At 61.1% G+C, this 23,336-nt stretch overlaps 3 protein-coding genes across 10 annotated transcripts in view; 1 reads left to right on the top strand and 2 right to left on the bottom strand.

The window, feature by feature from the left end:
• The first annotated feature begins 3,819 nt into the window (after positions 1-3,819).
• CALML6 (calmodulin like 6) lies at positions 3,820-5,597 on the top strand. Its single transcript, XM_072975893.1, is given in 8 exon segments — positions 3,820-3,829; positions 4,048-4,235; positions 4,453-4,627; positions 4,731-4,767; positions 4,769-4,861; positions 4,938-5,017; positions 5,088-5,262; positions 5,528-5,597. Coding segments are annotated over 8 exon segments (828 nt in total).
• A 180-nt stretch (positions 5,598-5,777) lies between these two features.
• On the bottom strand, positions 5,778-7,474 carry TMEM52 (transmembrane protein 52). Its single transcript, XM_031673427.2, has 5 exons — positions 7,357-7,474; positions 7,228-7,271; positions 7,066-7,107; positions 6,306-6,484; positions 5,778-6,201 (listed from the first exon to the last, which is right to left on the bottom strand). Exons 1-5 carry the CDS (start codon positions 7,420-7,422, stop codon positions 6,029-6,031), a joined length of 504 nt encoding a protein of 167 aa, XP_031529287.2. The 5' UTR covers positions 7,423-7,474; the 3' UTR covers positions 5,778-6,028.
• A 1,752-nt stretch (positions 7,475-9,226) lies between these two features.
• Positions 9,227-23,336, bottom strand: part of CFAP74 (cilia and flagella associated protein 74) — a 63,753-nt gene continuing 49,643 nt past the window's right edge. For 3 of the 8 annotated variants that reach the window (XM_072975599.1, XM_072975598.1, XM_072975597.1), the window contains 15 exons: positions 22,793-22,926; positions 16,126-16,402; positions 15,011-15,109; positions 14,067-14,191; positions 13,323-13,457; positions 13,027-13,136; positions 12,848-12,903; positions 12,624-12,743; positions 12,213-12,425; positions 11,307-11,433; positions 11,021-11,172; positions 10,632-10,764; positions 10,229-10,359; positions 9,888-10,037; positions 9,227-9,690 (listed from right to left, as the gene is read on the bottom strand). In XM_072975599.1, coding sequence (XP_072831700.1) covers positions 9,589-9,690; positions 9,888-10,037; positions 10,229-10,359; positions 10,632-10,764; positions 11,021-11,172; positions 11,307-11,433; positions 12,213-12,425; positions 12,624-12,743; positions 12,848-12,903; positions 13,027-13,136; positions 13,323-13,457; positions 14,067-14,191; positions 15,011-15,109; positions 16,126-16,402; positions 22,793-22,926 — 2,064 coding nt within the window. In that variant the 3' untranslated portion in view covers positions 9,227-9,588. The remainder of the gene's footprint in view (positions 9,691-9,887; positions 10,038-10,228; positions 10,360-10,631; positions 10,765-11,020; positions 11,173-11,306; positions 11,434-12,212; positions 12,426-12,623; positions 12,744-12,847; positions 12,904-13,026; positions 13,137-13,322; positions 13,458-14,066; positions 14,192-15,010; positions 15,110-16,125; positions 16,403-22,792; positions 22,927-23,336) is intronic. The other 5 variants (XM_072975601.1, XM_072975602.1, XM_072975600.1 and 2 more) reach the window with 5 other exon arrangements.

Here is a 23,336-nt window from a genome sequence, read left to right as displayed (position 1 = left end):
CCCTGGTGTGTGTAGAGTCCTGTCCCCCAGCCATTATGCTCCAGGCCCTCGAGGGAGACCCCGTGCTCGTCTGAGTCCTGCCGGCATGGCCACAGCACGACCACCGGGTCCTTTGGCCCATCCGTGTCAGGCCCGGCTTGTCCTCAGCTGGTCAAGCTGCAGCTGACCCGGGTTGTTGGCCTAGTGGCTAGGAGGGCAGGTGGGGATGCTGAGGGGGACAAACATAGCCTCGGGTGGGTCAGGCAAGCCCTGCTCATTGTGTTCTAGCTGGGGTGGGGGTGTGGGGCCAGCCCTGCACAGGAGACGGGGGCAAACCTGCAGGTGCAGAGGGGTCAAGGGAGTCGGCCTGCAAACCGAGGGGGACACCCACGCAGACGTCGCACCCGTGTGTCAGGGTCCCAGCCTCCCCACCAGGGCCCTGACCTTGAAGGTCAGCCACTCTGACTCAGGTCCCAGATGTGGGCCTCCACTTCTCTGCCGTCCACTGCGGAGCGGCGAGCAGAAACCCGACGCTCTGCCCGTGACTGCCAGCGCCCACACCCACACCCGCCCTCACCCCTGGCTTTCCTTCCCTGCCACTGACCGTCCCCACCCGGCTAAGCACAGGCACCAGGTGTGGGCTGGCAGCCCCTGGTCTCTCATCCCTGCTCCCACAACCCACCAAAGTGACCGTCTAAGCAGGCAAGCTCCCAGGGATGTGTGTCCCTGACCCCCGGCGCCTCGTTGCAGCTGGGCCGCATCCCACAGCCCATCCTGTTGCCGTCTGGGCCCTCCAGACGCAGAGCCCGAGATGGAGTCTAGGGTACTAGGGGTCGTCCCCGGGTCAGGGAGGGGCAGGGCCAGACTGGGGAGAGGTCCAGGTGTGCTGGAAGGAAACTTGGCCTGCCGTGGGGGCTCTGGAGCCAGCACCCTTTCAGAGGGCCCCACGTGGGGCCACAGGGGCCGTGCAAGCTGGGTCTGCACCTGAGGCCACCTTGGAGGGGTGGGACTCACAGTGTCCTCTTACTGGGGGCCCCCAGCAGCTGTGTCTGTGGTTTCTTCTCTTCTCCAGGAAGGCCTGGCTGGTCGGCCCTGGGGCGGCGCGGAAGCCCAGCGCTGACGGGGCGGGACCAGGGCCCCCCTGCTGCACAGGCAGCCTCTCGCTCACCCCGGCCTGGCCTTTCAGTGCGGGTCCGGCTGTTGTCTTCGGGATGCCCGTGGCCCCATCCTGTGAGCCCCACGGTGGGAGGGCGGCCCTGGGGCCTGTGCACAGCTACTTGGAGCTCACTGCCCTGGCCTCTGGCTCGTTAGGGGTCTCCAGAGAAATGGGCCAATGGGAGGAAGGGCGGGAGGGAGACTGGTTTATTTTAAGGAATTGGCTGGCGTGGTTGTGGTGACCGTCCAGCTGGCTGGAGACCCAGGGAAGAGCTCATGCGGCAGCTCACGTCCAGACGTGGTTTGCGGGCAGAACCCCTTCTTCCTGGGACCCTCAGTCTTTTCTCTCAAGGCCTTCAACTGATTGGATGAGGCCCACCCACATGATCAGTGTTCTCTGCTTTACTCCACGTCTATAGATTTAAATGTTAATCACATCTAAAAGAACTTCATGCACTCCCATGTTCACTGCACCGTTATTCACAGTTGGCCAAGGGGTGGAAGCAACCTAAATGCCCATGGATTGATGGAGAAACAAAACGTGCTCTGTCTACCCAATGGAATATTGTTCCACCTTAAGAAAGAAGGAAATTCTGATGCCTGCTACGTGGATGAACCTAGCGGACTTTATGCTCAGTGAAATAAGCCAGACATGAAAGGGCAAATATCGTCTGATGCCACTCATTCGAGGTCCCTAGGGGCGTCAAATCCACAGACAGAAAGGAGAAGCGTGGGTGCTGGGGGCTGGGAGGCGGGGCATCAGCGTTTAGCAGGGTCAGTTTTGGTTGGGGAAGATGAGGAAGTTCTGGAGGTCTACTGAATAACAAGGTGTGTATAGTTCACACTACTGGACTGGACACGTGAAAATGGGTAAGGTGGTTACTTCTGTGATACGTGCTTTGTGCCACAAATAAAAAAAGAGCAAACAGAAAGACTGATTCATAACAAATGTTTGATAAACATGAGTTCTCTCCTCTGAGTAATATTTCATGCCAATTTCACCAGTGTAATCAATACAAATGTCAAAAACAGACTTTGGGAGCAACACCTAGCCTAGTGCTTGAGCAAACGCCTGGCTGGCACCTGAGCCCGGCCAACATGATGTGGAGCCCACCGCCCCCCCTCCCCGGGTCCTGGGCCCCACCCCGTCGTGCTGTACCCACCGCCTCTCCTCCTCACTGGCCGTGGCCGGGCAGGTCGATGTGACTGGTTTCACTGAAATGTCTGGGGTTTTGTGGGGACGTGGTGGGAGAGTCTTTTCTCACTATTACAAAGCCTGAAGCCAAGGCTGGGAGCAGCTGGGCAAGGTGGGCACCCAGGGGCCTGTCCCAGCCGGGGCCCACTGGCCTGCTGCCCACTGGAGCCATGCTGTCCCTGTCAGCACAAATCCTGCGGCCTCAGCAGCTGTCCTGGACTTGGTGGCAGCATCTCTGGCGGGGGACACAGCATACCCCACCTGCTCAAATTCATCAGGCGGTCATGGGGCGGGGGCTGGGGTGTGTGTCTGTGCGTGCATGGCTCTGGGGGCCGTGCTCAGGGGGTGACGGGAATTAGTGGGGCCTGCTGGAGACTCTCCCTAGGGGCGGGAGCTGGAAGGGGTTGGGAGGACCCACTCAGCCCCAACTTGGAACCACAAAACTCTGAGGGCAGTGGCTCGGCCAGCGGATCTGCCTTCACTGCCTGGAGGGGAGCGCAAGGACCCAGGCCCAGGTGTCCCTGGTCGGCGTGGGGGCAGGGGTGTGCAAGGCCTGAGCACACACATGCAGTGGTAAGTGTGCTGCAGGTGTCTGGTTACTCAACAGCTTGGCCACGGGGCTCCCTTGGGAGTCAGCTCTGCTGTTCTGAGTGGGAGGGAGGTCAGGTTTTCCTGAGAAACCCCAGAATAGCCCCTGACTGCCCAGAGGAAACCTGGCCTGGCCTCTGAGTTCCGTCTGTCCTGCCCTCCCTTACCCCCAGCTTGTGCCCAGCTGTCTTCTCCTCGGACTGCCGCCTCTAGCCCATTCTGGACGGGGTGGCCAGAGAGGGGTCCCAAACACATTGGATTCCTGAACCTGCCTTTAGAGGGTGCCAGCAAAGTGCTGGCGCCATGCTGGGGCACTGGGCTTCTGGGGATGTGAGTGTGTCACCTGACCAGGGAGGGCATTCAGCAAGCTCACAGAGCAGTGACGACAGCCCGTGGGGGCTCTCGCTGCAGAATGGTGGGAGTGGGCCGGCGTGGTGAGAAAGGAACGCACGAAGGCACTGGTCAGTCCCTTTCCTGCCCTGACCCGCGGTGTCCACTCCTGCTGCCCCAGGCAGGGCCTTGGTGGGCACCCAGAGTCGGAGAGGGAACTTCAGGGTGAGGGGTGCTCAGGCCAAGGAGAGCCAAGAAGGGCCGACCTGTCCCAAAATAGGGCTGACAGGCTCTCCTGGCCGAAAAAGGCTCTTAGAATCTGGACCCTAGGGACCCAAGGCAGCGGGGCCCAGCTAACACCCGGCCGCCCTCCACCCTTTGTTCTCTGCCCGCAGCAGCTCCAGTGCCACCTGCAGTGCCCTCGCAGCCGGCCACAGACATGGTAAGGCTGATCCTGGTGCCCGGATCCAGCAGAGCCCCCAGGGGGCTGGCTGGTGGTCAAGCCACAGCTGAAGCAGCGCCCAGCGGGGAGAGGACGGGCAGGCTTCTGGGCATGAGGATTGGCTAGGGTCATGCCTGAAGGTGTGAGGGTCTCTCTGGGAGCCTGAGGAAGGAGTTTAGCGAGGCTGGATGGAGCGGGAAGAGTGGGGGCCCAAGGCCAAGCCCTGCCAGCCACTGACACCGCCCTTGCTCTGGGCAGGCGCAGGCAGGGTGGTCGGGTGCTGGATTGCCCCCCTGGGATGCCAGAACCTGCTGACAGACTGCCCCTGGGCTGACCCCCAATCCTTGTCCATGGGCAGGCCTGGAAGCCCCTGGCCCAGGAACCTTCACCCTGGCGCAGGCCAGGCTCCTCCCCGTGATGGCCCATGGTGTCCTTCGCTGGTCTCCCTGGGTGTCCACAGACTTAGCCCTGGGGCCTGGGCCTGTCCACCTGCCCTGCAGCCCCCTGCTACTCTCTCATGAGGCTGGCCTGCACTGTGGCTCCTTTGTACCCCACCTGCAACTCGTGGGCCCCTCCCCTTAAGCTGTCCCCTCAAGGGCTGTAGCCTGAAGCCTGCTCTGGGCTGGGAAACTCCTCTTTTAACAACAGGCCCTGAAGGATGGCCAAGTGGACGGATGGCCCAGGGTTCCTTGTGCCACAGGTCCCAGGGCCTCTCCCGGCCTGAGGAGCACGGAGCCCTGGTGAATCCAGTGTGTCTCTGCAGACAGAGCACCTGATGGCAGAGCAGGTCAGAGAGTACGAGAGGGTCTTTAAGATGTTCGATGAGGAGAGCAACGGGGCAGTGAGGATGGACCAGCTGGAGCGGCTCATGAGTCTGCTGGACGTCAGCCCCACCAAGAGCGAGCTGGCCTCCATGGCCAAGGATGTGGACAGAGACAGTGAGGCTGGCCCGGGCAGTCCTGGTGGGGATCTGCAGTGCGTGCGAGCGGGGAGGCACCGTGCCACCCTCACTCGCCCCGTCTGCTGCTTGCCTCCTTGCAGAGAAAGGGTTCTTCAGCTTTGACAGCTTCCCGGCCCTGGGAGAAGGTGCAGAACCAAGAGGGCGAGCTGAGGGTGGCTTTCCCAGCCTTCGACAAGGAGGGCAAGAGCCACACCGACTGGGACATGCTCAAGTAGGGCTGGTGGCCGGGCAGCTGGGCGGGCGAGGCCAGCGCCGGGCCCGCTGCCACTCAGTGCAGGGGCCCGCAGGTACGTGCTCATGAACACAGGTGAGACCCTCAATGAGGTGCAGGCCGACAAGGATGGGGATGGGACCATCGACCGCGAGGGTGAGCAGGGATGGGCCCTGGGAGCCTGCTGGCTGGCCGGCTGGGATGCTGACCTAACATCTGCTCTCAGAGTTCGTGGCCATGACGACTGGGGAGTCCTTCAAGCCGGTCCAGTCGGGGCAGCTGCTGCAGCTGAGGGAGGCCTGCTGGAGGAAGGCTGCTGCCCGCTACCACCCCCTGCTGCCCACCCTGCCATCCACTCCAGCTCTGCCTGGGGGGCCAATAAACGCTCCTGCCAGACTCCTGTACGCTTCACTGTCTCCAGCCTGGGAAGAAGGGGCTACAAAGATGTGGGTCTGGAGAAGGGAAAGGGGTTTCCTGAGCCAGACATCACACTTGGCCGGTCACGTCTGTGGGACACCTGATACTGCCCACTGCCCAGTTCTGGGCTCCAGACACCAGCCTGAAGGCCAGGCTGGGCGTAGGTCAAGGACCAGGCACTGACCCTGCCTGCCTGCACCAGGAGGCAGCTGACCAAGGGCCCCTCCCAGAGACCTTTCCTCCATGCAGAGGCCACTTTGATACAAACTTTATTCTCTCCAAAAAGCTGCAGACATCACAGCAGGCCCTGAGCCCCTAGGCTCAGGCCTGTGGGGCCTCCTCTGGGCTGAGAGCCTGCTGGGGCTGGGCTGGGGGCCAGGGCTGAATGAAGCAGCCTGTGTGTGTGTGTGTGCGCGCGTGCGTGTACGTGCGTGTGTGTGGCCAACACAGGGCCAGCCAGCTTGGCTGCCCTGTGTTACACAGCAACGAGGCCAGGGTTGCAGCAATGTGCTGGACGGCTGGCCTTCCTGGAGGAAGGATGGTGGGGGTGGGCTGCAGTCCCCCAGCCCGAGGACCCTTGCACAGTCCACTGTAAGTACAGAGTGGCCGGTGGCATTGGGAGGCTCAGGAGAGCCTTCCTGCCCACTCTCAGGGGCACCATGGCTACAACCAGGGGTGTGGGGCATCAGGGTCCAGTTCCTGGGGCCCTGGAGGGGTCTCTAGGCATGAGGCCCTGGGAAGGGGGCTGGGCTACGGGAAAGGGGGTGGCTCTTCCTGAGTGGTTTTAGCCATCTTGACGGCTTCATCATAGGAGGGTGGCAGCTCGGGGGCATACAGGCTGTAGGCGGGGGGGGTCATGGAGTCGAGGTCCAGCTCCCCGAAGGGCAGCCGCATGCTCAGTGGGTACTGCACGGAGCTGTAGGCTGCAGGGAACCAGAGTTGGTTTATGGGGATGGGTCTGGCCCTCCCCAGCTCCCTACTGCCCCTGCAGGCAGGTGGGCCACCAGGTGAGGGCTCAGGCACTCACAAGTCACAGTGCTGTGCACAGGGCTGTCACTGTCCACAGGGATGGCTGTCAGGTCGCAGGGCTGAGGTGCCGGCAGCAGGTGTGGGTGGGTGTGTGCCCGCTTCCGCAGGCAGCAGAACCGAACACAGCTGGCCGTGACCCCACACAGCAGCAGGAGGAGGACTGTGAGCAGGATAAGCCTGGGCAGGGAGGAGCAAGACCCTCCCTCTGGACTGACCCCAGCCACCGGGCACCTGCTCCTTGCGGGCAGTCATGGTCCGGTCGCTCAAGACAAAGCAGTGGACGGGATAAAAGAAAACCAGGGCATGTCTCTCCAGGCTGAGACTCCTTGGCCAGAGCTGGCCTGGCCCCCGACGCTGGGCCTGCACGGGCTGTCTCTCTGGGGCTGGCCGTAAGTGGCCCTGGGCTCACTCCCAGGACACGCTGTCCCGGGCGGACTGCACAGTCCTGTGCCCAGACCAGCGACCATGTTCACAAGGCCTCCCACAGTTGGGGGGAGGAAGGGGGTGGGAGATGGGCAAGCAGGTTATGAAGGGGTGTCCGGAGGTGGGCAGGACTCAGGCAGGACCCACAAGGGAGGTCGCCCCTGGTGCTGGGGAGGAGGCTGGGTCTGTCTGCGAGGCTGCTGAGGGCCCCAGCGCCCCAGTAGGGGGACAGTGCTGGCGACTCCTCAGCCGTGGAGCCAGGCAGGGTGTGGGTCTGGTGGGCCTGGCCCGGGGAGAACCGTCGCACCTGACTGCACGCCGCAGCCTCCACTTACCCCACGTGCCATAGGCTGCTCCAGCGGGCTTGCGGCGGGCACCTGGGGGGATGGTGGCACCTGAGGCGGAGGGGGGGCGGGGCCCGGCCGACCGCCCTACCTGAGCCTCCCCCCCGCAGGGAGGGGCCAGGACCCCGTTTCCCTACCCCCCGCCCCACTTACTGGTCCGAAGGGTCACAGCTGCCTTCCGCGAAGCCCAGCGCCACCTGTGGGGACAGGGGTGAGCCGGGCCGGGGCGCGCCGAGCACAGACCCGCCCCGCGGTGCCCGAGCCCAGCCCCTGGCGACCCACCTGCGGCAGCAACAGGAGCGGCGACAGCAGCAGGAGCCCGCGGGCGGCCGGCGCCCCAGCGGACATACTCCGCGCGGACTAGGAGCGCGAGTCCCACGGCTCCGTGTCTTTATGGAGGCCCCTCCCAGCACGAGCCCCGCCCCTACACCGCGTCCATTGGAGGACTCGAGCTGTAGCCCCGCCCAGGATCCCCGCCCCGCAGGCCCCGCCCTTCGAGGGCGAGTCTCGTGGACACGCCCCAGATTCCCGGCCCTAGGGCCCCGCCCCTCAGGACCCGACCTATGACTCTCCCGGGAGGCCTTCTCCCCCCGCGTCTCCTGGGCGGGTTGGGGGCTATCTCGCCCTTGGCGTCCTGCAGTCAGCCTCTGTGTGGACCGGGGCGCGCCCTGGACAATTGTGGCCGGGTCTGCACAGGGTGTGGCCTTGGAGGATGGCGGCCAGGACACACGTGGCCACGCCTAAAACACCCCCCGGTGCTGGAGGTGAAGGGTTACCGCGCTCAGGAAGCTAGGGCGCCTGGCGCTGTTCAAAGACGCTTACTGTGCATGCTCGCTGCGGATGCTCGCTGCCCTCAGCCCTCCGCCCCTCCATCAGTGGGCAGGCTAGGGGAGGTGGTCAGCACGGCAGGGTTCAGGGTGGTCTGCTTGTCTAGGGAGGATGGAGGAGAAGCTATCCTGCCCTGTCTTGGTTGCACTCAGGACGTGCTCCACATGCATGGCCCTGCTGGAAGGGGCGGCCCCTTGACTTCGTGTGGCTCTGTCATGACTGGATCTTCCAGGTTCCTGTTCCTGAGGGCTGTGCCATGGCCCAGGGCCCCTTCTGCCCACCCTGCTCCAGCCAGGCTGACTGACCTTGATTCTGGACCATCCCTCCCCCTCCCTCTTGCCCAGAGGCCCAACTTAGGAGTCGGGGAGCAGGATGGGCAGGAGTACAGGCAGGGCCTTGCCCAGTGAGGACCAGGGCCTGCTGACAGGAGCGCCAGGCCAGGGTTTAGAAGAGAGGGGAAGAGGACCTCCTTCTGGGGCCTGGTCTGGGCTGCAGGACCCTGCTTCCTCTTCTCATCTGGTGGGAAAGCAGCCCTTGTGAGGGCTAGGAAAGGACGGGGGTCTGCCCACCAGAGAGAAGTCCTGCAAATGCTATTCCCAGGCCACTGACACTGGCTCCAGGTCAGGGAGACGGCAGACTTCCAGGCGCAGAGGAAGCAAGGTGGGGGCAGGCAGCTCCAGGCTGGTACCCAGGGAAGGCCCCAGAGAAGCACGTCTTCCGCTTCTGCCAGGGAAGGCTTCGTGTGCTCCGGTGGCTGGCACGGGTTCGGGGCAGGGTGGGGGTGGGCACGCAGGGCTGTGCACAGGGCGCCAGGCTGGGTGGGCTCCGTGAGACAATGTCTATCCTGCCACTCCCCAGAAGGCAGGGGCCGCAGTGCAGGTGCCATTCTGAGCTCCCAGTAGTGTCTCATGGGCTGGGCCTCCCCATGGACCCTGCCTGGCTATAAGGGAGGACTCGAGCCAGGGTGTGTCCCTGACATTTGCTCACTCCTTGCTTGGGGTCATCAGGGATCCTGGAAGGAACTTGGGAGGAGCAGGGAGGCTAAAGGGCCACCTCGGCTTTGAAGCCTCCTGTCCCCTTCTGCCTGCTCACCAGGGCTCTCCACATATGGACCAGTCTCAGCTCCAGCCACCACCCCCACACCTGCCCAGACAGCAGTTTCCACCAGTGCTCCAGGAAGCCCCTCCTGGTCTTTCAGGCAGAGTTCACTGCTTTATGGACTGACTCGTGTGTCGGGTGGGAGACAGGGCTGCCTTCCCAGGGCTCTGTCCCCACCTCTCGTTCTGCGCTTCCCCCAGCCTGTGGCCCACACTGCAGGCCTAGACACAGAGGCTCACAGAGGATTTATTGACAGGTCTGTGGGTGCTGGTGGCTCTGGGGGCTCCAGGAGGCTCAAGCTAGGAGTAGGTTGTGGTCAGGACTGGCCTAGTTGCTGCTTCTGGGTGTGGGGGTCAGGGAGGGGGAGCTCTTGGTCCTGGGCTCCCCGGATCCTGGGGAGCAGGAAGCAGCTGGGCCTGCCCTGCCTGGCCACGAGGTCACGCAGAGGACGGCCCATTTGAAGCTGCTCAGCAGGGAATGCCCAGGCCCCAGGCCCCTGGGTGGTTCGGCCAGGTCTACACATCAGGGGCGGGCTTTGAGGGTGGGCAGGAAGGTCTGATGGGGCTACATGGAGAGACTCCTGTGGCCTCAGGTGCCAGTCACCACCTGGGCTACAAAGACCACCTTGTAGGTCTCCTTCACATCCCCCCTGAGCTGCAGCAGGGCTGACACCATGAGTGGGTGGTCCGGCTGGAAGGGGAGAGGAGGGAGGAAGGGGGCCCTCAGTCAGCTGGCACACCAGGTGGGTCTGCTTTTCGGCCGCTTCACTGCCCACCTCACCCCCACCGGGGCCGCCCAGCAGCCGCCTCCCCGGGGGAGGTGGGGCCGTCCTCCTGTCCAGCCTTTGGCTCTCCCGGGGCTCCCTGGCCACTGTCCAGGGCACGTACATCAAAGTCGATGGGCGGCACCCAGGAGATGCTGATGGTTTTGGTCTGGCCACGCTCCACGTAGCCCTTAGAGGGCTCGATGGTGAAGCCCTTGTGCTGCAGGGACGCGATGCTGTCCAGGCTGAACTCGACCATCTGAGGGCATCGGAGCTGCTGGCGGATGGGCGGGCCAGGCCCAGCTCCCAGGAGGCAGTGGGGCGGGGGACGAGGGTGCCCAGCCATGTGCCCTCTCAGCCCCGACCAGCAGGCTGCCCACCCACACCTACCCAGGGGCAAGGCCGGGAAGGGCCCGGGGTGCCCGGCCAGTGGTGCTCGGCAGGCTAGGGAAGTGCTGTGGTCACCTTTTTTGGGGACAGCTGGGTGGTCCGGATGCAGCCCACCTGAAGTTCTCGGGTGGCTGGTGGGGCTGGCGTGTCAGCTTCCAACTGGACATAGTCCAGGGTGACCAGGATGGGCTTCAGCTCCTCAGCTTCTGGAGAGGGAGGGCCTGGCTGGGGGCTAGGGGCAGGGGGTGCAGCCCAGGGAGTGTGGGAGCTGACCGGGTGAGGGTCAGGCGAGGAATGTGTGTGGAGCTGGTCCACGTGAAATCTCCTTTTAGCATGACCCCTCCCCACGCTGGCTGGGGGGGATGGGCCAGGAAAGCCCACCCTACCCACAGGGTTCCTGGGGTTTGGACACAGCAGGGCGGGTCCTCTTACTGCTGCCCCACCCCTCACTGGACCCCCAGCCCCTCAGAGGGCTCACCCTCTCTGCGCTCGGGGTCAGAGGTGGGGATCACGGTCAGGGACTCCACAGGCACGTCCAGGGGGTCTCCGCCCTCCACGAACATCATGTGCTCCCGGGCCGCACCTTTCAGGAAGAACTGGTGGGAGATTTTCTGGGGGCAGAAGCAGGGCAGCCTTGGTCTGCAGCCCTGAGAGTGGAGCTCCAGGAGAGGGCAGGGCTGGGGTGCGGGCCCATGGGACCCCAGACTGCTGCCTCCACGTGACAAACCCCAATCTGGCGTGGAGCGCCCCTCCCGAGCCCGGCACCGGACCTCTAACGGGGTGGCGCAGGGAAGGGCCCAGCCCCACTCCACCACAAGGCGCCGGTGGGGGCGGCGAGGAGGGGTCCAGGCTGGGCTGGAGCTGCACCTTTTCGAGCACGATCTGCAGCCGGTCAGAGAAGTACCGGCTCTCGTGGTCCGGGCTGAAGGTCACCGTGAAGTCCTGCTCCCTGCCAGGGTCCATGATGCCCTCGATGGGGACCACGCTGAACACGCTCTGGCCACTGTGGTTCTGCGTGCCTGTGGGCAGGGTGAGCCTGGCGGGTTCCTGGCTCCCCTGCAGTGCCCAGCTCTCCCCGACTGTCTCCCAGGCACCCCCACCTCGTCCTGCTCCTCCTCAGCAGTGCGTGGTCCCACCCCTGTGGCCAGCTCACCCACGACTTCTGTCCTCTGGGTCCTGGAGGCCAGGAACTGGGGCAGCTGGTGCTGGTTTTCAGTCCGGGGGGAGAGGCTGTCCAGCTGCACGGAGAACTTGATGGGCAGTGCGGAGTTGTTTTGCAGCTACAGAAGCAGGGCCCTGTCACCTGACCACCGCCAGGTCCAAGCTCCCTCTCCTGCCACCGGACCACACGTGCAGTGTGTCCGCCAGCCCTGTCCCCCGAATTCTGACGCCAGTGCTCACAGCACGTGCGGAGCGTTGGCCCCTGCTTGGCCTGTTCAGCAGGGCGGCTGCCTTGAGGGGACAGCTCCATAGTGCCTCCGTCCTCTGGAGTGCCCTCTGCAGTCAGGCTCAGGTCAGACTTCAGCCCTGCCCAGTTTCTTCCCTGCCCTCACCCTTTCCCCTGGGAGCACCCATCGCCAATAAAACATTTTACGGACTCCCTCTCCTGGGCTCTGCTGTCAGGACTGGCCTAAGCCAGGAAGCAGGTGTCCTGCTGGCAGCTTGATCCCAAGGCTGGTGTGCCCTCAGATGCCGGAGGAGCACCTAGAGCCAGGCCTGCCTTCCTGCATGGCTGTGGGAGCCCACAGGGCAGTGTGACCTCACCAGAGAAGTCTGCAACGACCCCCTGCCCCCGCCCCAGCTGTGCCTGAGCTGAGGTCCTCCACCTCCTGGCTCGGATGGCCCAAGCAAAGGCCCTGAGGCAGGAGGACAGGGAGCACTGAGGAGGCCAGGGCAGCAGCGGGGCGGAGGGAGGGGGCGTCCTCAGCCTCCCTTGCTGGAGAGGGCCGTAGGGGTCGCAGCTGCTGGAGGGCGGGGGTTGGGGCAGCCTGCACCTCCACTGGGGTGGACCCCTCCTGGGAGACGGGGACAGACATCCGGCCCCTGCCACGTGCCTCACCTTGAAGCCTGAGGAGACAGACTCTCTGGCAATCACGTAGCCCATGTTGAGGACGTCCCCTTCAATGGAGCACGTGGTCACGGATGCCACGCCCGTGCCCGTGAGCGTCAGGGAGAGGCTGCCTCGTCTGGTGATGATGTCCAGTGTTTCCTGGGCCTGTGGAGACCCCGACTCTCGGCATGGAGCACTGTGGGAGCTCCGTCCTGGGAGCAGCTGGGTCAGGGCACAACGGAGCTGAGGCAGCTCAGAGGTCCCTGGTGCCCTCCTTCCAGCAAGAAGCGGGGGTCCCGAGGATGAGCTGCTCCAGGGCCTGGCGTAGCGACGGGCCTGAGCCCTTGCCAGCGTGCAGTGCGGGGAGCAGGACCGGGAGCCCCAGGCTGTGGCGTGGCTGCAGGTGGGCCTGGGACTCACCAGGATACTCTCGTTGGGGGAGAAAGACAGCTCCAGGACATGGGTCTCCCCCGAGGGCAGCTTGCTGACGGGGTTCATCAGGACGAATGGGCCGTTGGGGTTCAGCACAGAGCACTTCACCTGCAGGCCCAGGGTTAAGGACAGGTGGCAAGTCCGGGCCCCCCGTCACCAGCCCCCTTCCCCCAGCCCAGCAGGCAGCCCAGGCCAGGAGTGAACAAAGATACGTCAAGATCTTCGGCAGAGATGTTTTGGATGGAGACCTTCTTTATGCTGTGGTGTCCTGCAATGGGATGGGGGTCACAGCACCGGGTCTGGGGGTCGCACGGGAGCCCAGGCAGTGATGGGGGGGCCTGGATCCCTGCGGGTGGGGGGTGCGTGAGGGTTGAGCCCAGTCAGGACACACCTACAGCAACGTCGCCGAAGTTAGAGACAGTCCTGCCTCTGTCGGACGTCACCACGATGGATGGCGCCACTGCCGGACACCACAGCTCCAGGTACAGGGTGTTGTGGGGACTGGGGGCGGGGCGGGCGGTTGCTGAGGGCAGAGTGGGTGGCCACATGCCCCAGCTCCCAGCCTGACACGACACTGGCCCTGCCCACCCCCCAGGCGCCGTCCCCCTCCCAGACCTGGGTTGGCAGCACGGCAGGCACAGTGGCTTCCTGGGTGACCATAACCCCACCCTGCCCGGAGCACCGCACCTGAAGCTCAGGGGCTCTGTCCCCTTCCTGTCTTTGGTGTCGCCACTGGCAATGACACAGGGGACCACAAACTTGTCGAACTTCCCCTGGAAAGATCTGGTCAGGGAGGCCCGCGCAGCCTGGTGCTCCTGGGAACTGGAGTGGAGGCAGCAAGGTGCACTCACGCCTGGCCCCAACACTGTCTCTAGCAGCCCCAGAGGCTCCCCCCGCCCCACCTTCCAGGGCGGGGTCCTTAGGTCACTCCTGCTCCCCAGGTGCTGGGCCAGAGGGGCGCAGGGCGGCAGCCTGGGGGCCACGCTGGGGCCCAGGCCGTGGCTCTCCCAGTTGTGTCTGACCAGCTGGCCCCTTTACCCCATCCCTGGTTCCTCTGGGGCCCACCCCGCCCCAGGACCCTAGGCAGAGAGCTGCGTTCCTGGGGCCACAGGCAAGGGTCCAGGGCTGGCAAGTGACCCACGCCCCGCAGGCTGTCCAGAGCTCATTATGCAGCTGGGGAGGGCAGGCAGCATGGGCGCCGAGGCCCAGCGTCTCCCCAGCCCCAGGGGTGAGGCTGTTCACAGGGACACGGTATCCTGGGAGTGAGGTGAGCAGATGCCCGGGAAGGCAGAGCCTGGCTCCAGCTGTGTCTGAAGCCAGCCCAGCCCTGGACGTCCAGTCAAAACAGCTCTGCTCCAGGTGGGGGGGCAGGGCAGGGCCCCATTCAAGGGACTTGGCGGGAAGCGGTGGGCGGCCTTCTCTCTGGCCCACCTGGACTTGATGTCTTGCTTCTGCAGGTCCGGGGGCTGGGAGGTGGAGGCCTGGTTCTGCAGCCACAGCGTGGAGACAGACTGTCTCCGTGGGTCCTTCCTCTGGGTGGCCGTGTCCTTCCCGGACTGCGAGGGAGCGAGGTTGGCAGTGGGTCTGCCCAGGGGCTTTGCTCAGGTTTAGGGGGACGGGGGCCCAAACCCCAAGCAGCTCCCTCGGGAAGATTGGTGGCAGGTGCAGAGACCCCTGTGGCCTATACCCCGACTCCAGTGTCTGCCTCACCAACAGGGAAGCCAGGCCCGAGCAGGGGTGGGAGCCGGCCAGAACCAGGGTCCTCGTACCTGGTGCCCCGCCCGCTCCGCCGCCCGGCCAGCAGGCCGAGGCCAAGTGCTTCCTCCTCCCTCCTGTGCTGCAACAGCTTGGGACAAACACCCGGATACTGGAGCAGCACCCTGCGGCCCTCCGCATCCCCAGGGCAGCAGCTGGCGGGCGTCGCCCTGCGCCGTGACTGCCCAGCTCCTTGCCCAGCGTCTTTCCCGGCAGGAGCCGGAGGGGCTGTAGCACTAAGATCCTCGGGCCCCTCGGTGTTTTACCTGCTCCCCGTCCCTTGTAAGCGCAAGCTCCCCTGCTAATCAGCGCAGAGGGGCCTGGCCCACCCTCCTGGGACCACCGCCTGGGATCCACCCTGCCCAGTGATGCTTTCAAGGAAGGAGGGGGGTCCTTACTGGGAAAGAGCGTTAACCTCCTGAAACAGCTGGACACACCCAATGCTCCAGAAAGGTCTGCCCAGGGCTCATGGCAGGTGAGCCGACTCACAAGCACAACCTCCAGCCTCAGGGGGTTGTTTGTCCCCAAGCCTTCGTGCACAAAGTGGCAGCCTCGCCCAGGGCCTGGTGCAGAGAGCAGACCCCACCCTGTGGCCCCAAGGCCCCATCTCCACCACGCACCGATTTGACCTCAGCCTCCTTGGTCAGTGCCTGGAAGGCCTCCTGGTGGATCAGCTTGCTGGGCAGCTCGGGCCGGAAGGCCACTTGGACCAGGCACCTCTGTGAGGAGAGAGGCCCACAGGGCAGAGGGCATCCTCCCGCCTCAGTGCCCCGGGACCTCTACCCCTGGTTTGCTCGAGGTCACGCTGACACTCCGGGTGTGATGTCTCTGCCTCTTCTTTGGGGTTCCAGCTCAGCACGAGCCCTCCGGGAAGGCCCTTCCGGACCACGGCCCCAGGGGTTGGGGGCAGCTGCCGGGCGTGCAGGGTGCCCAGCCCTGGGGTGGGGAGCCTGGTGCACCAGGACGTGGCCCACTGCCCCCGAGGCTCCAATGAGAAGGGAGTCTGCCTTTTCAGTCACTGAGATTCGGTGGTGAGTCCTGTGCCCTCAGCTGTCCCCGCGACGGGCACAGCAGCCTTTCCAAAGCGCAGTCCACCCCGCGGGGCTGTCCCGGGCCCCACAGAGGATGGGCGCAGCGAGCGCGCGGCACAGGCCGGGGCTGGGTGACGGCTGCACTGACCCCCTTGGGGACAGGGATCATCACCGAAGCTGAATTTGCTTGGTTTGCTAAAACGCGGTGTAGGTAGTCTTACTTATTGAAAGTCCTCCGAGCGGGCCTCACAGCGGCCTGACCCTGAGGAAGTAAGCTCCCAGAGGCTCTGACCGTTGGGGACGGGCTGAGCGTCTCTCCTCCAGGCCTGGCTCTTTCTGCTTCATCAGGAAAGGCAGAGGCGAGGAAACCGTTCCCCGATCAAGCAGTGGACAGACACCCTGTACTCCCGGTGACCAGGCGCTGTGGCCTCTGTGCTGCCGGCTGTGAGATCGAGGGCCGAGCACTCCTTCGGTCTAAACTGCCCCAGCCCCCAGCCAGGTACCTGTGGGGTCAGCTGCCCATGGGTGCCCTGCCTCGGGGCCAGGCTGGGCTGGGCAGAGGGCCCTGTGGCCCTGCTTGGGTCTGATGAGCATCATGGTTGATTTCCACGCCCGTCTGGGTGGGATCGCTGTGGTCCAGGGCGAGCAGAGCCCAGCGCCCCAGGCGGCCCCACCCCCAGCCCACCCACGGGGCCCATACCCACCTTTCCTGGGAGCACGGTCCCCACTGAGGGTGAGATGGTGATGGGCAAGTCCGGGGGCAGCAGGAACTCGAAAGACGTGGGCCCCACTGGGGAGGCGCCCCCTGAGCCGACGCGGGGCACAGCGTGGGTCAGCGAGTTCATGCTCAGGTGGGAGTTGATGACGCACAGGGTGGCCACGGACGTGTCGTACAAGGAGGTGGCTGCGAACCTGATCTGGTAGTGGGACAGCTCCAGGGGCGGGTGGACACCCACGGCTCGGCACGTCAGCTTGAAGCACCTGGAAGTGACCGGCAAGGGCGGGCTCAGCCTGGGGCCCCGGCAAGGTGGCCTCTGGGTGCAGACAGGCACCCGACACACAGGGACACCCAGGATGATGACAGGAGTTGTCACAGGTTTTGCCTTCTACCCCATTAATTACTTTTTTTTAAAAAATTGAAGTCTAGTCGATTTACAGTGCTGTGTTAGTTTCAGAGGCACAGCATGGTGGTTCAGTCATGCACGCGTGTGTGTCGTTTGTTAGATTCTTCTCTGCTAGAGGCTACGACAAGGTGTTGCATGTCGTTCCCTGGGCTGCACAGCAGGGCCTCGTTGTTCATGTTTTATATACAGTAGTTAGGACCTGCAAATCCTGAACTCCTAGTTTATCCCTCCCCCACCTTCCCTTCTCTGGTAACTGTAAGTTTGTTTCCTGTGTCTGTGAGTCTACTTCTGTTCTGCAGATAAGTTCATCTGTGTCCTTTTTTAGATTCCACATAGAAGTGATATCATACGGTATTTCTCTCTTTCTGGCTTACTTCACTTAGTGTGGCATTCTCCAGGGCCATCCATGTTGCTGTAAATGGCATTATTCCATTCTTTTTAATGGCTGAAGGATATTACATTGTATACACGCCACATCTTTTTCCAGTCATCTGTCCGTAGACATTCAGGCTGTTTCCACGTCTTGGCTGTTGCAAGCAGGATTGCTGTGAGCATTGGGCTCCACGTGTCTTTTCCAATTAGAGTTTTTGTCTTTTCCAGGTTCATGCCCAGGAGTGGGACTGCCGGATCATAGGGTAACTCTGTTTTCAGTTTTTCAAGGAATCTCCATACTGTTCTCCACAGTGGCTGCACCAAACTACATTCCCACTAACAGTGTAGGAGGGTTCTCTTTTCTCCACATCCTCTCCAGCACCTCCCATAAATGAATTTTAATAAACTTGGAAAATATCCCACACCCCTGCGCACATTTTAAGTAGACAGTGAAAATTTTAATCACAAGTTTAACAGTTGCAAAAGAAGTAATTGCTGGCTTACTTTGTTAAATATTTATTGGCATTTAAAAAATAAAACTGAGAAATTACTCTTTAAACACAAACACGGGCGACCACACACCACGGTGAACCGATTTCTGCCGTCATTCGTTAAAAAAAGGACGGGTGTTTGGTGTGTCCACCTTTGGAAACCTCACGTTCCATGTTACTTTGAACTCCTATTTCCACTGCACTCTTGCCACCGAATTTTATCCTAATTACATTTTAATGCTCTGCAAGGTGGTGTCGTTACCCTGCCATACTTGTCTGTAACAAAATATATTCAGTGTATACTCATGTCCTGTGACCACAGGATCCAAACAGTTAAAAAAAACTCCTCTGGGTGGAGACATCATCGAGGCTACTATTGGAGCTCAATTAACTGAAAGGGTGTAAATGTGTGAAAGTGACAATCATTATACACGAGAAGTAAGGCTTGACTGGGGTCCTTCTGGGGGAGGCCGGTGGAGCGTTTGCCCCCGGCTGGTTCTAGGACTGCGTGGCCTTGTTGTGCCGATCCGGGAGTGGGGGCCGAGGGGCCGCTCCCATCTCTCAGCCTCCAGCCCTCCCTTCACATGCTGGGCGGCAGGTGTCCCATTGCTACTCTGAGGGTCCGGCCTCTGCAGCCTCACCTGGAGGCAGGGTCCACTCAACCTCGAGCCGGGCCTCCCTGTGGGCTGAGCCTCCCTTGGCCTCATTCTGGCCACACAGGCCAGGGTTAATTATATTCACCGCGTTGAACATTACATCCCGAGTACTCATTCCTCTTGTAACTGGAAGTTTCCACCTGGAGCTTTTAAACTTCGGATTTAGTTTCCTTAATAGTTGCTCCAGTTTTCAGATTTTTAATTCTTCTCTGTGTCAGTTTTGGTATGCTGTGTGTTTTGAGGAACAAGTCCATTCCACCTGAGCGGTCACATGTCCTGGAGGCAGGTTGTCACAACATCCTCTTCCAATCTTTCTGGTGTTCGCAGGAGGATCTGCAGTGATGTCCCCCCTCACTCCTGAGACTGGCGGTCTGTGTTTTCTCTTTTTTGTACCTTTATCAGTCTTATTGGGAGTAATGAATTTGCCAACGTTTACAAAAAAGACTTTACTTTTGTTTTTCTCTGTTGAATATTTGATTTGTCTCATTGATTTCCATTGTTGTCTTTACTATATTCTTTCCTTCCACTTTTTTTGAGTTTAATTTGCTGTGCTCTTCTCCCAGTTTTTAAAACAGAAGCTCAGATGACCGACTTTCCACATTCTCTCCTCTTGTTTTATGCATTTGGAGATAGAAACGTCCCACTACGCTCTGTGCCTGAGGGCTCACAAGCCCTCAGACTCAACACGTCCAAAATCAAATCCTTGGACAAGTCCACACGGGTCAAGTACAGAAACACACCAAGTCGAGAGAAAAGCAGAAGCAAGATGTGGATCAATTTGTGCAGCCTGATGCCACCCAGGTGGGGTGCCCCAGCCCACCAACGACTCCTGGTCTTAGCGCTGAGGTCCCACATCCTGGAAGCCCCTTGGTCCTGGGCATCCTGACACGGTTGGTCACTCTGTATTTGTGTAAATTTGGGACCATAGGAGTAACAGACACACAGATACGTGGTTACAGTGAGACACCCAGGCCCTGGGAGGACCAGCGATGCGGGGGTGGGGGAGGCAGGTGTGGCGCCTGCCGCAGCAGCGGGTCTGTTCCTGCAGCAAAGAGAAGCCTGAGGCACACGTGATGGAGGCGTAAGAGCCGCTGTGCTGGGCGGAGGGTACAGGATGCTGGGGGTTCGGGCTCTGTGGTTGCTGGGGACTGAAGGGAGGGGCAGAGGAGGCAGACAAAATTATCGGATTTTAAATAAGAAGACACAGATCTCTTATATACCTGGGCAAAAATAAGATCAGGTTGCCATCAGACTGGGACAGACGCATTTTATTCCAGGAGACAGTGGATATGCTAATGTTAGTATGTAAGGTACTCAAGGGAAGAAAGGTTTTATTTTCAGCTGCGCAGACTTTCAAGTCTAAGTGCCACAGACAGACTGTCCACAGCGTGAGACAGGGTCCGCTCCCTGCCTGCCCTGGAGAGAAGCCCTCCGGATGGTGGTGCCGGAAACATGGGGACCCTGAGCTTCATGCCGCACCTCGCACCTCGTACAAAACCAACCAAAGGAAACCGGGAACCCACAGGTAAAATGCAGACTTAACAAAACTTTTAGAAGAAAATCTCTGTGGCTTTGGGTTAGGGAGAAAAATTCCTAGTGTGATACCAAGCTCATGCCCCATAAAGAAAAAGCTGAAAGACAGGACTGAGTCAAAGTGAAAACCTGTTGCTTTTCAGAAGACACTGTTAACAGAATGAAAAGACAAGTCACAGACCAGCGAAAACGTCTGCGAATCTGACAGAAGACTTGCATCGGAGTGGATGAAAAGCTCTCTGAACTTGGAGAATACCCCAGTGTAAGCAACGGCAAAGATGACTGGGACCAGGAAGTTGCGGTTCGCACACACAGCGGAGCGCTACTCAGGGAAGAACGGAAGAGCGCCGTCTGCAGCAACACGGACGGCCCTGGTGGCCGGGGCTCTGAGTGAAGTCAGCCAGAAAGAGAAAGAAGAGCACCGTACGAGGTTACTCGTGTGTGGAATCTAAAAACAGACACAAATGAACTTATTTACAAAACAGAAACAGACTCAGAGACATAGAAAACAAACGCGTGGTTACTGGCGGGGGGGAAAGGGGGAGGGGAGGGAAGGGATAAACTCGGAGTTTGAGATCTGCAGATACTGACTACTATATATAAAACAGACCAACAAGGACCTACTGTGTAGCACAGGGAACTATATTCAATATGTTGTAGTAACTTATAATGAAAAAGAATACGAAAAGGAAGACACGTATGTGTGTGTGCGACTGAAACACTATGCTGAACACCAGAAATTGACACAATGTTGTAAACTGACTATACTTCAATAAAAAAATTTTTTTCATGGTCAAGCAGGGACAGAAAAAGGGGCAAACTCTCTGAAGATGCATTTCACCAAAAAGATATCTGGATGGCACACCAGCACATGACAAGGTGCTCGACACCATTAGCCAATTAAGTCGCAATGAGATGCTGTCATTCACCTTTCAGAACGCCTCTCCATCCCCTCAGAACCCTGACAGCACTAAACGCTGGGGAGCAGGTGCAGCGGCTGCAACACCCATGTGTTACGGGCAAGAATGTGAAATTGAAAACCAATTTACTGTGTCACCCGGCAGTCCCATTCCTAGGTAATGGGAGACCTAAACCCAGGCTCACACAAGCCCTGCACGCAAGTGGTGAGAGCAGCTTCGCTCACAATCTGCCAAGATCTGGCGCCGACCTGAGTGTCCTCCCGCAGTGGGGCTGCAGGGGCACATCTGCGCCGGATGGGGGCCGGGTGCTCGGAGGGTCACCAGGGATGGGGTGGGCTCCACAGCTGGAGGCCCACAGACCAGGCAGGAGGGGCCTGGCAACCAGGCAGGGGTGTGGAGGTGACTCAGGGCTGTCTTCCAGATGAAGCCAACAGGAGTGACTGCCCACTCAGCTGTGGGGAGAAAGGTAAGGAGTCAGGGTGGGGCCAAGGTTCTGGCCAGAGTGACAGGGGGCTGGAGGCCACGTGACGGAGCAGGACCCTCTGGGGCCTTCCTGGGACAGGACCCCCTCCCCAGTGTCCTCCACCTGCCTTTTTTCTGTAGAAAAGCTTTAGCCAAAGGATAAATTTAATCAGAGAAATGAAAAAATGCAGAAGCCAAGAAAAGCCATCAAACAGGCCAAACTGACAACCATTTAGCCATTTAACAAAGTCCTGGACCCCGAGTTCCTCCTCCAAGGCTGCAGATAATATTCTGAGCCTTGTCCTTTGAGCTGTTTTGCAGACACTGAAACCCCTACCAGGAGGAAGACATTAACTACACGAGGAACCGACTGGAGCCTTGACAGAAGCTGCCACAATTTGAGAACTGCCCTCGAGGAAATGGGAACAAACGACCCTGGAGCTGAGACTAGCTGCACGTGAAACCACCAAGTGACGCTGATCAGACCCCCACGACCAATTTCAGGATGACGACTGGAGCCGACTGTGCTGTTATGCACGCAGCCCCCTCCCTGCCTGTGCCCCCTGAAACGCCCCATAAAAGCTCTTGCGCCCTGATCGGCAGTGGGGAGCTGCCTTCTGGACACCAGTCCATCTTCTCCCCAGGTTGCTGGCCTCTGGAATAAAGCAGCCTTTCTTTTCCTACCAACATTCTCTCTCAAGCATTGGCTTTTTGAGTGGCGAGCAGCCAGACCCGAGTTCGGTAAGTCACGGGGTCAGATTTGGAGTGGGTCCGGCTCCGGGCACATCAGACTGGAGACGCTCCTGGGTCCAGTGGAGCGGGAGGGCAGTCGCTCTCCGGGCACTGGGCCGGGCCGTGCGGCCACCGGCTGCAGTGTTGTCACCGGGTGTCCTCTGGGCTGCGTTCCCCTGCTTTATTTTGGCTCCTGGCTTAGTTTTTGCCTATTTCACTTCACAGGGAAGTAGTTCTTTAAAAAAACTAAACACACACCCAAGTCTACAGCAGGCCCGAGCCCGCCTGGGACAGCGAGGCCACCTCAGTGACTAAACAGACACGCACCTTCTTCCCGTGCGGCGTGTGCTCCCGAGGCCCCGGGAGTTCACAGCCCATCGGTGGGTCGCGGGAGCCGGGCGAGGGGCGGGGCAGCAGGGCAGAGTCTGGGGCCTGGATTCACCGCACGGGCACTAACTCTGCACTTTGCTCCCTAAAATCCCACTCATGAACTCAGTGTTGCTTCCTCACGGGCGCGCCAGACCCCGGGTGGAGGAGGACGTGGCCTGTGTGATGAGGGGCGGCACTCCAGGCCCCCGGCCAGCCCGGCTCCACCCAGGGCTGCCCGGGCCCCAGCCAGGACCAGACAGCGACTGGGGCTGGGCTGTGGGTGGAGCCTGCACAGGAGAGGAAGGAGGGGGGGCAGACGCCAGGTGGGCTCCAGAACATGATACCCCCAGGCAGCAACAGGGGCCAGCCCTTGTCCCCGACCTCCACCTCCCCATCCTGCCCGTTTCTCCCCTCCACCTGCTCCTCGTCCCAGTTCTCAGGCTGGACACGGAGACCCCGGGAGGTTCCCACACTGGTCCGGTCACAGGCTGTGCTGGGGCAGGTGGGGCTCCTGGTCCTCCGAGCGCGGAGAGACACTCTGCACACTTATACAGCCCCCAAGCATGCTGCACACATGCTGCACGCACTCACCCCATAGCACTGCACCTGCGTGCGCGCGTACACACACACACGGTGCGAGGCGCCTGGACCTCGGGCCTGTCCTGGGCCTGAGGTTCCCGAGCCAGTGACGCCGCCCTGCCCGTGGGCTCACCGGTTAATCTCTGACTTGCAGACAAGCTCAAAGTTGTACTCCTTGGCCTTGGTGGGCTGAAAGATCACGTCGAGTTGCAGAGCTTCCAGTGGCAAGACCGTCCCAAACCCATCATTGGGCTGGATGTCCACAAACTGGCAAACGGAACACCATCAATGCCAAAGCACAACGCCTGGGCCTGCTGGGTCACCGCGGCAGATGGCAAGGACGCCCGTGTGGCTGGGTGTGGCTGAGTGGGACGGGTGTGGCTGCATGTCTGTCAGTGTGTTGCGGGAGTGTGACCACGTGTGCAGGTGGGTGTGCATGGGCGTGTCTGTGTGTCTCTGTGTGTATGTTTCTCTGTGTATGTGTGTCTGTGAGTGTGTGTCTCTGTGTGTACGTGAGTGGAGGTGAGGGGCAGCCAGGCCTAGGCCTCATCCTGGCTACCCTGCAGGGCCAAGCAGGCAAGAGTTCTGGAAGGAAGGGAGGGGAGAGGTGTCTGGAGTCCTGGGGGCAGTGGGAGGAGAAGGGGGACAATCAGAGGGGGACTGCAGGCCAAGGTGCC

Source organism: Vicugna pacos, chromosome 13, assembly GCF_048564905.1.
Source record: "Vicugna pacos chromosome 13, VicPac4, whole genome shotgun sequence".
NCBI classification, from domain to species: Eukaryota; Metazoa; Chordata; class Mammalia; order Artiodactyla; family Camelidae; genus Vicugna; species Vicugna pacos.
This window is presented reverse-complemented; position numbering and strand designations above follow the sequence as displayed.